Source organism: Dicentrarchus labrax, unplaced genomic scaffold (genome assembly GCF_905237075.1).
Source record: "Dicentrarchus labrax unplaced genomic scaffold, dlabrax2021, whole genome shotgun sequence".
Taxonomy (NCBI): domain Eukaryota; kingdom Metazoa; phylum Chordata; class Actinopteri; family Moronidae; genus Dicentrarchus; species Dicentrarchus labrax.
The window spans coordinates 5,531,386-5,548,490 of NW_026136702.1; the positions used below are offsets into that span (position 1 = coordinate 5,531,386).

The 17,105-nt window shown below is 40.1% G+C and overlaps 1 protein-coding gene across 3 annotated transcripts in view; it reads right to left on the reverse strand.

The window, feature by feature from the left end:
• Window positions 1-16,269, reverse strand: part of disc1 (DISC1 scaffold protein) — a 45,815-nt gene extending 29,546 nt beyond the window's left edge. For 2 of the 3 annotated variants that reach the window (XR_007888283.1, XM_051428694.1), the window contains exons 1-7: window positions 14,052-14,195; window positions 10,292-11,202; window positions 8,697-8,766; window positions 6,968-7,124; window positions 5,805-5,892; window positions 5,244-5,476; window positions 714-768 (exon numbers count right to left, since the gene is read on the reverse strand). Coding sequence is in view for 2 of the 3 variants with exons in the window: in XM_051428694.1 (XP_051284654.1) it covers window positions 714-768; window positions 5,244-5,476; window positions 5,805-5,892; window positions 6,968-7,124; window positions 8,697-8,766; window positions 10,292-11,202; window positions 14,052-14,160 (1,623 nt within the window). In the remaining variant the exon portion in view is untranslated. Of the gene's footprint in view, window positions 1-713; window positions 769-5,243; window positions 5,477-5,804; window positions 5,893-6,967; window positions 7,125-8,696; window positions 8,767-10,291; window positions 11,203-14,051; window positions 14,196-15,636 lie in introns of those variants that run through there. The other variant, XM_051428702.1, reaches the window with a different exon arrangement.
• Window positions 16,270-17,105: the final 836 nt, after the last annotated feature.

Consider the following 17,105-nt stretch of genomic DNA (forward strand, 5'->3'; position numbering starts at 1 on the left):
AGTAACATTAAAGAGGTCTTTTTCAAGCCTCTTGTCCCCTGCTGTGCCTCTCTCCCTCTATCCTTAAACCACTATTTCTTAAAGATTTCTGCTGCTTCTGGCTTCTTTCCAGCAGCAGAGATCCACGCATAGAGATCAGTGAGAGGGAACAGCAAACCCCTGAGAAGGAAGGGGGAACTCCAGAGACACACAGCACATACAAAGGGAAGCAAGCAAAGCCTTTCACACATAGGAATACACCAGTGACACGCATAGAAAACCCACCAAAGCCATGCTAGCGAAACAGATATTTCACATACGTAGTACACATATATCAATGGATTTTACTGACCATTGTCAGCAAAATAACAACTACAACCATTAATTCACTATAAATTCCAAACTTTACTTATTTAGTTGCTTATTTCTCATCAGAAACAGACAGAAAATCCTACATTTGTTTTTTTTCTACAGAGAGGATTTTTTCAAAACAGCATTTCTTGCATGACTCAACTCGACTATGGAGAGTTCACTGCTTTGTCAAATTGAAATAAGCACATGAATACAGACACTGACATTTTATATGCGTATATAACACTCTGGAGCCTGTACACAGTACATACTTTCTATTTAGACTACTCATTAGATCTTCATACACATTCAGTTACTGTTGACATGCTGGGGGAGGCTGAGCTGTAATGGACTAAATCAGGGTCAGAGGAACAGTGGCTTACTTTAGCAGTAGCTTCCTTGATGGACAGATTCAGTGCCTGCTCCTGCTCCTGGAGTCTGCAAAAAGGAAATGAAAATGTTAGTGCAGCACTGAAAGTAATTTCTTTATTTTGAGGGCTTCAAGTGAAATCAATAAATGTCAAAGAGAGGGCGAGAGAGGGTTCACCAGTACTCATCTGGCTGCAAAACACAGAGTGGTTAATAAGCTATCAAGAGACTGCATTTTTTTATAATGTTTATAAAGGAATGCCTTAAAAGATCTTGTCCACTGGATAAGAGCAAAAAAGTCAGCAGTAATTATTCACTGATAAGTCTACATCCTTCCACCCGCAGTGGATACTGTCTAGTAGGACATAAAAGGCTGATTCAGACTGATATTGTGTGCTAACATGAAAGCATAGGGTCTGTACTTTGTGACCTTTGTGAGAACCAAAAGTCAAACCAGTGATGTTTAGGCATTTCTGATTAATTCAAAGGTCCTGTGTGTTTTAGGAGGATGATGCATTTTCGTTATCTTAGAATGAGACGTTTTTATCTACTGCTTCCTTCAATGGAGGCCGCCATGTTGAACCTCCATCTCTTAAAATGACAATCAAAAATGTTACAGATGATTTTTCTGATCAATTTAAGTTCAATATTTTACTTGCTTTGAGAGTTAAAAGATTGACACCACTCGATCACTAACTAGCTTAGCTTAGCATTAAGACTGGAAACAGCTGGAAATACTTTATGTCTTGTTTGTCGGTACAAAATGGAAGAGTAAAAATTACAATCTGTGGTTTTATTAGGAGATCATTTCTTGGCTGGTTGCAGTGATCTCCTACCTGCTTTGTTTTGTATTGAACAAATGTAACTATTCCAGTTCATATAGGTGTACACTGAGAAGTCCTGCCTGTTGTTCATTATCCAGTAACTGTTACCGTCTGTAATTAATCATTTCTAAATGCAAACTGAGATACTACTGTTTCTAAAAGCTCTTTTTAAAAATCATTTTTGTGTTCAAGAGGATAAAACTTTTGGGAAAGCATCAAAACTATTCTGTGAGAGGATTTGTTTCTTACATTTAAAACTGATCTGTCAAATACAGCATACAGCTGACTTAGACTTATATTGATCTTACAATGATGGCAACCTAAATTTTCATGATAACAAAAACAGAAAATATATAGATTTAATTTATTAGTTTTCATTAACTGTCTAGGTGAACATCTCAGATATCAAGGGTAAACATATCATCAGTAATGTTATTACTGTGCATGTGTGTAAACATGCAAACAGGACAAACCATTAAGGTCACATTATTGGGTGACAGAGATATAAATCAATTAGTAGATGGAAAAAAATGAGCATGAAATCCATTATCCACAACACAGTCACCTTGAGACAGTCCCAATCGTCTCATATCACAAAAATCAGTATGCCCTTTTTGTGTTATTCAAGCTGATATTCAGGGTGAGTCAGAGTAAAATGTTGTCTCTGAACATCAGTATAACAGCACCCTTTTTTTTTAGGGATGCAGCTACTCTGGATAGATTTCTTTAATCCAGTACCCGTAAGGAAACCTTGATATGAGAAAGAAAATGCCCTGTGTTATTTGGAAAGGGAACTGCGACACAATGACCCAAAGCAAGCCACCCGGAGATGTGCAGCTGAATATCCAATCTGAGGTTGCAATTTCAATCAGTAGCGGGTATAAACGCGTTCCAGTTGGGGTGAGAATATGTTAGATATCAAATTATGCTAGTGATGGTGGGTCACGCCATCGAGAAGGCGATAAGTACAATTTACATGTCTTTCTAACGAGTGGCAAGACAGAGAGGCTTTCCACAGTGCTCCCTCTCAAGCTATTAACTTCAGAGGATATGATGCAAAGTAATCATTTGCATCTGAGAAAAACCATTAAAATTCAAAGCAAGTTCAAGCAGGTGTGAGAGAAGAGGATTGAGGGCACAGGGGATGCGGGGAATAAAGAAAAAGTAGTTTGGCTGCTTGATAGATCCTCTCTGAAGCTGAAAATAAATAAATCAGTCCTCATAAAGTCGTACAAATTATTGGATTGCAATACATTCATTTGGCAGGCTCTTTTGTCGAATTACAATCAGCGCATTCAACCTTCATAGTCACAAGAGCTACATTCTTGTACGTAAAAATGCTACATCTGTATTTCTTTCTTCAGTTGTCAAGCTCTTCCGTGCAGTTATTGGAGATGTTAATTGGGTTGAAACACGATGGTACTCAGTTGTACTTTCTTGGCGCGAGATAAGACGATCCTGCTGCCAGATTTATTCAAAATGCCACTTTGTTTGTCTGAGGAATGAATGAAGCTGGGAGGCAAAGATTTAGTGAAATAGAGAATCTGCACTGACACATCCTCTTCCAAACGAGCCAATTTAATGATAAGAAAATACGTGCCATGATACAGGGAAAACATTCATGGACTGATGGTTGTTGTTGTGTCACTGCCACTGGCGGCTCTCTAGCAGCCCCAACTGGTGACTGACAGCACTGCTGGGACTGTGAGAATGATCCTCAGATTGCATGATAAGGTTTAGTGCTTGTTAACCTATGCTAAGCTAATTCTTTATACTAAAAACACAAATGGACCAGAACACTGCATTTTAAATGTAAAAGTTTTTATTTTACAGCTGTTCTCTGCCACTGATGACAAATGAACAGGGGGGGCAACAGTAATTGTACTGCTAACTAAAAACAAAACATGACTTTCAGTTGTTGTTCAGCTATTTGAGACATTTGATTCTTTGTATTCCACAGATCTTTTTTTAAATTCACTGATACAAATATTTCCAAATTTTGCTATATTATCATAATCATATCAATCAATAATAAGTCTCTCTAATGTGTCTCTCTTTTAAGGAAAACTCAGGTAAAATCAGAAACATAAGAAGGGCATCTATCTCTTAAAATGTTTTATGTACTTGTTGTATGTTACCAGCCTACTTAATCAGTGTCCTTCAGGTTACAATAAAATCTCCTTCTGCATTCGAGTTAAAGATATAATATGTAACATTTCCACATTACAATCTCTATAAACACTAGACCTATGTTATATATTTTGTTGGGTTGTGTACTTGTGTTCCAACAATGTTCAAACCCAGAGAAATCTGTCATATTATTCCAGTAAGAGTGCGTTTCGCCCGTCTACTGCATAATATCTACTTTCCTCATGCATCAGCTTTGTGGTTGTCATACATTTATTTTTTATCCAGTTTTAAGCCATGTTTTTCCCATACACTTTTTAGATCTTGGTGATTTTTAACTATATATTTTAATCAGATGAAGATTTTAGTCATTGGACGTCTGGATCGTAAGTTATCCTGACAGGACCCCTTTTTTAAGGTGAAACTGCTTTATTCTGTGTTGTTTAAAGATGATGCAGTGATGCATGCGATGTTTAAAGAACTGGTCATTAATAATTGATAATACAAATGTTTGTGTTTCTTTTTCACTGTACAAACTCAGTTCAGTCAGCCAACTCACGTTTGAAATGTTTATTACAGCAGTATAGCATATTTAGATTTTGGTGTCTAGGCTCTGATCTCACTCCCCGCAGATATGTTTACATAGAGAAATTGGGGAGTGATGCGCAAATACCTTAACCCCCAGTCGGAGCCTACAGGTGGATGCTGGGGTGGTGGTGGGGCTTACAGCGCAGCAGGCAGCCATAGCTTACAGAGTAGCAGCAGCAATACGGATGCAGGGCAACAGCGGCATTGACAGAGCAGAGGGAGAGCTGGGAAATTGTGCAGTTTAAATAGACTGCCAGATTGGAAGGGTGTGCTTGGTTAGTGATTATGGAATAAGGCATGTCATGTGTGTAATCAGCGCAGCTCGAGTTGACTGCCTGAACTAGCTCGCAGGCTTCGCTCCATTAGTTAGGGGACTGCAGCTCTTTAATGTTTTGGGATGAGATGCGAGCTAAGAACAAACAAATGCAGTGATAGAGGGAAAGTTGTTGTTGTTGATGCTTGTATAGTTGTTGCATTTGTTTGCTGTTTGATAACGTAATGGTTTCTAAGTTTCCTGTCCACTACAACCCATCAAAACCTCCCTGATCTAGACTGTGAGCGTATATGTGAGGACAGGAAGAACCATCACAACAAGGTGTAAGATGGAAACATCTAGGGTGTGAAAATGTTTCTTCAAAGAACACTGTGTAGAAGTGTAATTTGAATTTACATAGATTTGCACATTTTCTTAACTTTGTTGAGGCACAAATGCCTTCTGGACGGCAAAAGCCCATAATATGTCCAAAGACCTGCAGTAAATGTGTATATTTCCCTAAATTAAGTCCTGTGCCAAGGATCAGTCAGGCTGATTAACTCACGACCAAGAGATTTTTATGGAGCCTAATACTTCACTAATACTGAGAAAAACAAAATAACCTGAGTCTGAGAGTCTCATGCAACCATTCTAATGGGAATAAAGCATTTATATGAAATATGTTAAGAAAGAACAATAATAAAATAATAAAAAACATTTGGTGAAATATTCTGCATGTGTGTGACGCTGACCTTAGCGTGGAGGGCGGAGGAGAGACGGAGATCTGCGTGCGGTTTTCAGAGGTGACGAGGTCCTGCAGGGTGCGGCTCATGTCGCGGAGCTGGGCCACGGTGCAGCTCCTCAGCACGGAGCCCTCCAGCTCCTCAGCTTCCACCTGCTGCTCCTCCTGCTGGATCTGCTGCTCCAAGCACCGGCTGCGGTCCTTCAGCTCCGTCAGCCTCTGCTGCAGCTCTGCTATCTCCTCCTGCACAAGTTTCATGACATGAAATCTGTTCTTACAGTAGTTGTGATTGGAATAATAATAACTGTTTTGATTAATTAATTGGGATCCTAATATATTATATGAAATCTTATGAAATAGTAGCACTTTAATTATCCAAACCAGTATATTCAAGTACATAACCTGAAATAGAACTCACTACTAAATGTAGTTAGTGACTCAAGATATTTCACAAATTTAGTGAAGTTTTGATGAGCGAGGAAATAAAATGCAATAGAAGCACATCAGACAGGTCAGACACACACACGACTACTGTAAGCCTTTATGACATGATGTAAACTGACTGATTTACCTCAACCAGCCGTTTCTCCTGAATCAGACGATCTCTTCGATGCAGTGGACCCTGCGATGAGTCCCCTGCATCAGGCTCCACACCCTCCCTGACAACCAGTCACAAAAACACAAAGTCACTACACAAGTCTCAGCAGTGATGTTCTAATATCTTTAATCAGGATTTTTCTCATAACCTTTATCTACGTTTCAGGGTGATTTTGGTCTTTTTCAAGGGCAGTTAAAGTCAGTTTATATGGGCAAAACAAGTGCACTGTGTACCCAGCTTATTATAGATAACTAAAACGAAACTAAAAACTAAAACCTTTCATTTTCAAACAAAAAAACTAAACTGAAATGAGGAGAACACACTCTGGAAATGAAATGAAAGAAAAATAAAAACTATAATAACTCTGCTGGATGCTTAATGGACCATTACCACTAAAGTGTGTTCCCCCTTTTCTCACTTTTCCTCCAACTCACTGAAATAAATGGAAACACAATCTTTGGGGGGGGGCGTGTTTTTTCCTGTTTTTCAGCATGTTATAAACTGAGACTGAGATGTACGAGGTATGCATGGAAAACTCAGTAACACATTAACCCACTGCTGCATGAGCTTTAGGTTAGATTTGTTCAGGATACCCTCTGGAGAGAGACGCCCCACCTGATTTCCTTCCTGCTACAAGAGCTATTTTTTGACATCCCTCCCTAGCCGCTCTGTCCTACAACATTATAATGAAAGATAGAGCACGATCAGGAGCTGAGCAACCTGTCGACTTCAATTCTGCAAACCCAGTAGTAGTAGTACTGTTAATCGCCAGTAACAGTATCAGATTGTGATTAAATTACAATACAATCAACAATTTTGTTGTCTAAATAAATTACACAGAAATAATTAAAGTCTCCCATAAAATGAAATCTAAAATAAAAATGAATTTAACCACATTTCGTGTTACCTTTTTACCTCACTGCAATTAACATCCATTTAAACATTATTAAACATGTGATTCTCCAATATGTCAATAAGGAGAAACATTATACTTCAGTGTCAAAACAGTAGCTGTTGATTACTGTTATTAACTTATATAATATCAGAAAATCAGGGTTTGGCTTATAAATTGACAGTGTGTGTCTACACTAGTAATACATCATGCTGTCATTCAGTGCCACTGTTGCGTGACTGACCTGTACTGACTGCAGTCTGCCCTCTGGAGGGCGCTGTGAACCACCTGTCTGAGACGCTCCAGGAACAGAGCCACGCTGGGCTGTGTGGAGGGTAAACCGAGCTTCAGAGCGCCTCGCTCCCTGCACAGCTCCTCCAGCTTTTTCCCAAAACGCTCAGCTGAAAACACACATGCACACGTACTGAATAACGCACAGCAACATAATGCGAAACAAGTCTGGTTATTAGCAACTAGGTTCAAGTCAGAAAGTCAATGTAGAAACTTGTATTGTGATTGTACAGAAAGCAGAGTACTCTCTAGGTAATAACATTTATTTAGTTCATTATTCAATTACCCAATTATCCCTTAACTAGAGGACACTTAAAGGGAGCAAACTTCTGTCAACACAAAATGATTCTCAGCTCGATGTTTTCAAAAATTCCTATCCGTGAAATCTTAAGAATCCTTCATTTCTTGACCCTGTAAAGGCACACACATGTAGGATTTGTGATCAATCTTCTCGTTGGGTTCATGGTTAAGATAAAAATAATAACTATCTAAGGGTAAAACATCCAAATCTTCATCAGTAAGAAAATCTAATCATCTGCCTCAGTTCTTGTTTACAGCATTTCATGGAAAGCAGTTCTTAAGCTTTTCAGGAATCCTGCTGACAGATGAGCAGAGACTAAAGTCAGCAGGGTGGAGAAGAGTTTAAAATGTCAGGGAGAGGTTTGTGATGCACAATATCAAAAGGCAAACAGAAAACTTGACAAGACACACTGACCTAAATAATCCCTTAATCGCTTATAAAGTTCAAGGTCTACAGGGAGCCGGCAGCAGATGTTGGTATTTATTTTTGTCACAAGGTCCAAGAAATGGGTCAAAATACAGCCTTCTTCTGAAAATAAACTTTCCTCAGGACAGCAAGAAAAAATATTCAGGTCAAACAGGAACTTAAATGAATGTAGTTTCTTCTGGAGACTGATTCAAAACCAAGTCCAGATGATTAAATTTGAGGACTTGTTCCCACGCAGTCTTCAAAGTCAAACGCGGATGACGAAACATGAGTTTGCGTTCACAAAGCCCCAGAAGAGCCAGGTTTTCCTTGTAAATAAATGTGGAATTTCACAAAGCTTTACCTACTATCTGTGCTACTTTGAGTAGTTTCACAATGTCCCAGTTTTTAGTTTTACTTGGCTGACAGATCTGATGTGCTGAGCACTCACGTGTACACATCAGGAAAACTAAGTAGTGGGAACTCAACTATCAAACTAGTCCTCAAAAACAAGAGAGGAATGGTATTATTTGTACTAATCTTCCAATAACAGACTAACAATAAGAGACGAATAACTCTCCAGTAAGTTCGATGTGAAATGTATGTCAGTCAGTACACAACATACCATTTGTTCAGCTATAATTAAAGTGCGGCCTTTTGCCCTCACGTGCTTTATCATCTTAGTATGATTCACAACTAATTCAGTTAGCAAGAAATCCAATAAAGGAAACTGGATGACGTCCCATATCTTCTTAACCGTCAAACTGATCTGGATCCTGACTGAGCATGTCAGTCGATATAAATGGAAAATCCCACAGTTAGTTAGTGTTCACTGTCCTCTTTCCATTATACTAAATGAAGACAATGTTCTTCTTTAATATTCAACTTACTTCAAGGTAAGCTCTCTGCATCCATCCACAACTGCAAAGCTGACCTACTTATTAAAGCATCGGCTCAACTGAAAGTCTTAGTTCACCTGCGTCATAGTCATCATCCAGAATGGCTTTCTGCTGGAGTCTCTGCAGCCTCAACATCATGGACTCGATCTGAGAGAGAGATACAATAGACAGGAGACAGAACAAATTACCCAACAGCGCAGAGGGCAATGCTCTTTAAACAGTCACAGGCCAAGAAAAAGAAAAAAAAATGTGGGTGCAATGACCGTGTCAGTGATACCGGGTCAGCAAGATAAAGACTGGCTCAAAACCTCATCATCACCTCTAAATATTGCTGATCAGACTGTATCTCTTTAGGGAAGACTAATAAACCTAAAAGATATGTTTTTCTTTAACTTCTCAACATTTGTCTGTCACAGACTTAATGGATTCCACTTGTTTAGTACATAAACTCTTGCATTAAAAACATTTGCACTTCAAATTCTATTTACTTTTGGAAACATTTCTCCAGTTTTTGCTTTTTCTCATGAAATTCTGGGTAGTTTTTTCCTCTTCTAGTCTGTAAGAATATTCAAATTCAAACAACCTGAGAAGGACAAACTCACTCTTTTCTATGTAACTTTTTTCATTTTCTTAGTTTGCTCTTGGTCTTAAAGAAAGTCTGACATTATGGCATTGTTTAGATTCTGTAATGACGAAGAGGAAGACCAGTTGCATTTGTTTTTCTGTGGTCCAAATGTTGTAAGTTTGTGGATTAATATCCAAAATTGAGCACACAACATTTATTTTGAACTTACACCTGTAAGCATTATGTTTGGGGTTATGGATGAAAAAACTGTACAAAGATAATTAATTTAATTATTCTGCTAGGTAAAATACTCACATTTAATAATCATAGATAACTAATCTGAATTAAGGATTACGTTTCACAACACAATATGAAATGGGGAAAAACTCCTCTAGTGAAGAGTGGGACTATATATCGCTCTAAATACGCTACCATGTCATATCTATATTTCAGTTCTCTAAGAGTACTGGTACTGTCAATCTAATTATTCATAGATCCAATTAACTTTGTTTTGTCTTTTTTATTCACTCCTTTCTTGTCCAATTGTGTTGTGGGGTTACATTGTCTTGTGTGATACTTGTATTATTTGGCTGTATTAAATATATTTTAAAAAATACACTTATTTGCTTTCTTGCCAAGAGTTAGATGAGAAGATCAATAAAGATAAGATAAATATGAAACTAGAGCAAGCAGCTGGTTAGCCACCTACCACACTGAACGTACCAAGACTGGAAACAGGAGGAAGACTATAAATAGTTCAGCATATAACTATATAATTATGTGTTAATTAGAGAGTTTTCAAGTTAATTGATTAGCTGGAAGGCAGATTGCACCCTTGGACAGAGCCAGGCTAGCACTTTCCCCCTGTTTCCTTATGCTAAGCTAAGTTAACTAACTGCTGTCTCTAGCTTTGTATTTAGGGTACAGACATCCCATCAATCTTCTCATGTAACTCTTGGCAGGGAAGCGAATAAGTGTTTTTCCCAAAATGTCAAACTATTTCTATCCTGTGCTTTGGTTTCAGTCTTGACTCCTGATGTCGGACTCGATTTAAACTCAATAGAGGAGTTTCATCATCACAACCAGCAGGAAACCAGTGATGCCCACCTTAGTGTGAGTGCGGTTGTTTTGGAGGCAGTCTTGCAGCACACCCTCGTACTTCTTCACCAGGTTGTCCCAGGCCTGGTCGGAGGCAGGCGTGGCGCTCTCGTAGCCGGAGGTGACAGAAGAGGCGGAGGCCGTGTCTGAGTCCACAGACAGCGAGGAGGTGATCTCTATATCCAGAGAGTCACAGTCAGGCAGGTCGGACGTAACCTCCCTGCCACCCCACAGACATTCCTGCCAAAACCTCCCGCCTAATGACAGTTCCTCTCTGTCTGCCTGGCCGCCCGGGGCCGAGGAGGGCAGTGATTGGGCAGGAGTGGACTGCTTTAAGATATTGTGCTCAAGGGACAAAGCTGCTGGTTTTGTTCGAGGCGAACAAGGTGCTTTAGTCGACTGATTTAGTGGTTGTGGTTCCCGGGACGGTGTGGTTGTGTCTGTCCTCTGGCTGCAGTTGAGAGACTGTTGGATGAAACTGAAGCTGGAGTTAAAGTCCTGTGGTGAGGACTGGACGACGAGTTCATTCTGTGGCAGAGAGGACGGACCCTGAGGACTGGATGCACCATTAATGGCGCTGCAGTCCACAGGAGGAAGAGGACGGCTAACAGAGCAAAGAAAACTCTTACTCTTCCAGGAGCCACATGTGAGTTTATCAGACTGAGTCTTTGAGGACACTTTGACAGCAGTTAGACTCATCCTCTGAGCGCTGGTTGCCTCAGTGATGTCAGTGTGGCGTCCTGGTTTTCCATTCCTAACGCAAGTGGTCCTCCCTTCCTCCTCCTCCTCCTCCTCCTCCTCCTCCTCCTCCTGCCCATGAGCAGTGCTCTGTAGTCTGGACTGCTCTCCTCTCATGTACCCTGGTCTTCGGTGGAGCCTCTTACGACCGGAGCTGCCAGCTGTCCCCGACGCTCTGCCACCTGTCGATGCAGAGATTAACCATTAAGCTGGACAACACGGTCATGAGGAAGATAAAGAGTGAGCTCACAGGATTAACTGCACAATCATGGAGTACATCAGGAAAATGTGACGCTAAATGAGCCAATCACACAAGAATGTTAAAACGTCATGGAGTTAATACTCCAAACCACAATGACTTTCACCCGGCCCCTTAAAGCTAGCATCGCTAACTGAATGAAAAACAACTTGGGCAGCTGTGTGACATTTCCCAGAGTTCTGCTCCAGCTGTTGGGAAATACCAAAGCCACACAGTCATTTTGAGTTAAGACACGCCTCTCGGTGGAGGAGTCGCAGGCATGAACAATGTTTCCTGAAGTTGAATTTGTTGATCTTTGAAAACACAGCAGTGTTGCTCGAAACCCGAGGTTTTCATACTGAGGGCGTACAGGCATTGCAGGGGAAGCAAAGCTGAATGAATCACGTCGGAACAACAAACAAACAAAACTGCTCTGATGCAAGCTGCAAAAGGACCAGCTCTGTTTCTGAAGGAAAAAAGTGAATCATAGAAATCAATATGATTAAAGCAGCATTATTTGTTTTTGCCAAATTGGGGCAGTGGAACAAGCCTTAAACAACATTTTCATGTGTTTTATACTTTTATATACTGGAGCTTCGCTTTAGCTTGAACAATTAAATAATGGCTGGGGCATTGTGTGCTTGTTTCATCAATTAATAACAATTCAATTCATCAGTATTTCTTAATGCATAAGTTGAGCAAAATATATTCTATCCAAAATGAGTTGTTTTTTTCAACTTTTTGTTAGCTTTCACCCAACAAACTAGTCATTTTTACAAATTTTTGGGGTTATTTCTGTAACCCAACCCTGCTGGGTTATTATAACCTGTGGCTGTGTCGGCCCCTTTTTGGCCCAGCACTTGGTTACCGAAATAACCCAAACTGGGTTATTTTTAACCCAGCAGTTTTAAGTGTGTATCACTCTGCTGCTAAAACATCCAGCAGATACAGATCAACATTAGCACTCATTTGAAGTAGTGTTTATGTCCTCTTGATGAATATAGGCCAGATATTCAGCCTGGAAACTCAACCGAAACAGTAAACTTAAAGCCATAAAAGACCTGAAGGGAACAACGGAGAGCTGCAGGTATTAACTCTCTTTGTGTTTTTGATTATTAGCAACTCCTTTCACATATGTACATATAGTCATTTGAGTCATGAATTCATTAATACATAGTATTGATTGGTGCAGCTTTAAATACAAGATGGATAGAATTTCTGATAGGGAAGGAAGGAAAAACCGATCAAATTAATCGAAACAAACACATTTAGAATCAATATATGATGAAGTCTGTCTTGCTTTTAGGTTTTGCAGTTTGGGAAAAGTTTAATAATTTCCACAGCAGAAATGTGCACAGAAACAGTTCATGGTCTTAACGATGTTACTGATTTCCCTATAAAGTTACTGGGTGAATAAGATTTAATAGCTTTATATGGCAGTAAGAGAAACACTGCAGACAAACGTGGCCAAGCCAAGCAATGAGAAGTGATAAAAACATCAGTATAAAGAGTATTTGGAGCAGGATGATAAAGACCAGTTTGTGTTCAGAGCGGGACACCTGCTGCAGCTTCACGTGATTAATACATATAATGTGTAGGATTCAGAGAGACAGGCAGGCTGATAATGTGGGGAATCAACAGGCCCTTTGTGTACAGCTGTGCTGCTCTCTCTCCCACTTCTGCCTCTCAATTTTCTCTTCCCACTCACACACACACTCAAGACACACAGAGACACACAGAGACACACAGACACACTGACTTTTGTGCTGGGAACAGTGGGAGCATTCATCCTACGGTCATTGTAAAACCGGGTTACACTTTTTTAAAGTGTCATTACTAGTAACAATCAAACATATCTGTAGCCTAGAGATTACCTCATACTGCATTATTATCAGTTTTATTATTTATTAAAAATGTATTAATCTTATTTTTTCTACAAATTCAGTGTCTGTGGCTGTACGTGAAGACAGTTTGCGGGGCACCAAACAAACCATGACCACCACAAAGCAACCACAGCTCCCTGCTCAACCCCCCATGACCTCCAGTGATGTCACTCCTAAACCATCCCATGTGACCGGAGAGGAAGAGACACCAAAAAAACCCCACTTAAGGGAGAGTTGGGATGTTACACTGATGGGAAGGCAGGATTTGTAGTGAGAGTAACACAGGGGTGTACCCAGACTGTCTGTGTGTGTGACTCAATAAGAGTCTCCTGTCCACTGGGACAACCACACTAAAGCTCAGGTTACATACAGCTCCATTAGTGTTTCTTTGCAGACGTGGCCACTGTTCCATAACCAATTTAAGAAACCCAACACTCACCGTAGGCACTGAAGACAACCGCACACCACCCACCATCTGGTGTGGTCAACATGTAACACAGAGCCCACTCCAGAGAGTCAAAGAGCTCAGGAGCCGAAAGGGGAAGGAGTTGCTGATGGAAAGCGTTACTGTATCCTCGCCATGCTTCGATTACACAAAGACGGCTCTTCCCCGTAAAGGGGAAGGAAATGCCTCAGGGCCCATTGTGTGTGTCTGTGTGTGTTGGGGGGCATCTACGTCTCAGTTGAAGCCCCTACAGAGGTATGTCATTTGCTGCTTCCTGCCAGGCTTTGTGCTAAAATAGTTTGCCAGGAATTCCGGCAGAAACGGTAAATAAGCGAAAGGGAGACTTCAGCACCGAGGACCAAATGATTCCCGCTCTCTCTTCTCACTGCAACTTGTTGATGAAGTTAAAGACAGTCTGCATAGAGTCTGAGAAACATCTCAACCAGAGGAGGCAAGATTATTTACCTTTGGAGATTAAAGAGGGCCTCCTCAGAGCCCTTAGGTTAAACACTGCGTCCCATTGGTTGTCTGAAAGTGCTTCAGCCAAAGAGTGGAGGAATGCGGAGGATCTCATAAAAACACAAACGTTTGAGGAACAAACTCAGCACCCTCACACACACACACACACACACACACACACACACACACACACCAGCAGATCTGCATGTCAGCAGCCTCCTGAGAAGCAGCACTTCACCACTTGTGACCAACCAAAGCAACAGAAAATGGGGAAGTGAAAGTCACAGATGAGTCCTAAAAAGTGGCGGTGACGAAGCCTAGAAGCGAATCTATCTCTCTGAATTGAATCTCTGCTCTGGTGAGACTTATAGCGCCGCACTTCCTGTACGGTCACATGGGGATCATAAACCAGCTGAATATGGTTGAGCTGAGTGAAGATACAACAGTGAGAGACTGACATTGTGAGAATGCACAAACTATAAAAACCTACAGTACTATTTAATTTGTTCATGCAGTTAAATGCTAAAACTGTTACTGTTGCTAAAAACTGTACTAACTATTTTGATGTCACTTGAGATGGCCTGATCTGTACTATCCAGATGAGTTGTGATCATTTGATATATGGATTCATCTGATTTATTTAACCTGCCTTTATTTGGCATAGACATTAAATGCTGTTTGCTATCAAATTGTTTATTTAAACCAGTATTAAGAGTACTTGTATAAAAAGTAGGCTAACTAATGTCCACACTGACAAAAGTTTAAACATTTATATCTGTGTATGCAACATAAGCAGCTTAGAACTCGCTCAAGAGAGCTTTAAGTGGTTTTATACATCCAAAGATTTTCTATATAATCCAGACCAGGTGTCTAATTCAGACCTGCATTTGTTTGCATCTAAATGGGACCCTGTTTATAACTTGAAAGTTATAAAGTTGTATGGTAAATCACAGTAATCTTAGGTTACCTGTTATCTAATCTCATTACTTTTGGAAGATTTGAAACTAAAATAGTAAAGAACCAAACACATTAAGGTGGTAACCTGATTATAGAGAGTTTAAGTTTGGCCTGATTTGAATGAGCAGAAATATGTCCCACAGCAGCCTGTATGCAAAATATGCAAGTAAGTTATGCAGGATAGATAATGTACAAGGGAGAACCATCATAAGTCTCCACGCCGTCTACACATTTAGAGGAATAAAAGCATTCACTTTAACCATCACCTATCATCACTCATGTAGGGAGCCTTTGACCTCTTTGACCTGAATGCTGCAAAGACAGCTCACAGCAGTGCCGAGAACCAGCTGGAGGACTCAAAAACACACAGATCCTCCTCTTCCTTCAGTCAGACACTGATTATTTAGAGTCACTGAGCACCACAGTGCAGGTTTAGGATGAGTTCAGACTCACTCTATGCCGTCTAAATAGAGTTTATTCTCCTCTCCAGTGACTTACCTCTTACTTTCTTGTACATTATTATAAATGTGAAGCTCAACACAGTGATCAGCATTATGGCACTTTATAGTGAAGATACACTGGTTATTATTTGTTTAATAGACAGTTAATAGTTAACAAGAGGATGTGTGTTTACCTTCCATGGCTTGGCGGTGGTGAAGCAGAGAGTTACTGTGACATTCAAGCCCCATCAGTCCAGCAAACATCTTTCCATTAACAACAAGCTGTTTTGAGTCAGATCCCGGTTCTACATGGACTCACATCGACCATGTTTTAGAAGAAGTGGAGCCAGGCAATGGGTCTGATCTCATTTCCGTTGTGGAAAAGTGAACCCAGGCTGTTATTTTTTTCCCTCGCTTCGGACTAACGTGTGAAACCGGCTTTTTACACGCGCTCCTTTGTCCATAATGAACATTTCCTGACCCAAAGTATTGCCGCTTGTGCTCCAGATTGTCACATTTCTCCTCTGCGGCAAACAAGTGGGTCCAGATGCGCACGAACAGGCGGAATGGAGAGAAAAGATGAAGTCTTCATGTCATGTTTCTGGTGGTGGTGGTAGGGGGGGGGAGTAAAAAATGGAAGAAAAACACCCGATGATGATGTGCTGTAGTGGTAGAAGTGATAGCCGGGATAAATCTGTGTGTCATCGATCAGTTGATCAGTGGTCCGTTACTTGCTGCGCCCGTGCGTCCGTGCGTCCCTGCGTCCGTGCGTCGTGTTGGAGCAACGTGAGGAGCTCCTACGTGTTCAGGAATTTGACTCCAGACTCTGTCAGACCGCCTCATAACCTCAGCGGCTCTGCAGCCTATGAGTGCTGCAGCGGACACATCACATCGCTTCAGCCCTGCACTTTTATTTTAGCAGCATCAGAGCTGCAGCTGGTGCAGGGAAGGAAGAATATCAGCTCCTTCAACTCTGTTAAAGTCACAAAAACCATAGTACAAGTTCAAATGCATGTATTAATGATGTAGTAATGAGCTTTATTAGTATAATTATTGTCGTTACTGGGTTTTGTATAGAATTTTTAAAGGTAACTACATATAAATTATTTTATTTAAAAAAAACTGTTGTAGACTATGATAATACATATGTTTTATTTTACCTTATTTTTTCAAAGAGAGCCATAATAAAACTGTATTACTCTTTATTGTTACATTCTCTAGAGAAATATTCTTTGGGTTGCAGGGAGACTTTAAGGTGTGGTAGAAATATATGCTGATTACTCAGATCACAAACAATAACATGCATCCATATTTTCCTGTAAAAGTCCCCAAATTAAGATATTTGACTCAAAAATATTACATTATTGTGGCACACTAGTAAAGCACTGAATATAAATATCTAATAGTGGAGTTGGAAATCAGTAAACTGTTTTATTTCCAAATCTTTAGACATTTTTCTAAATACATTAGTATTTTTTCATTGAACTTAAGCTTCCCACTTTTTGGCCATAACAGATTAAAATAATAAAACAAATTGACCAAGTTATCTTTAAAATTAATCTAAATTAAGGTGTTAAACTGGGGTGGCCACACATTTTGTACCCCATATCACCCTATACCCCCTCTCTAGGTCCGCCCCTGTTTGTTGTCTGAAATATAGATT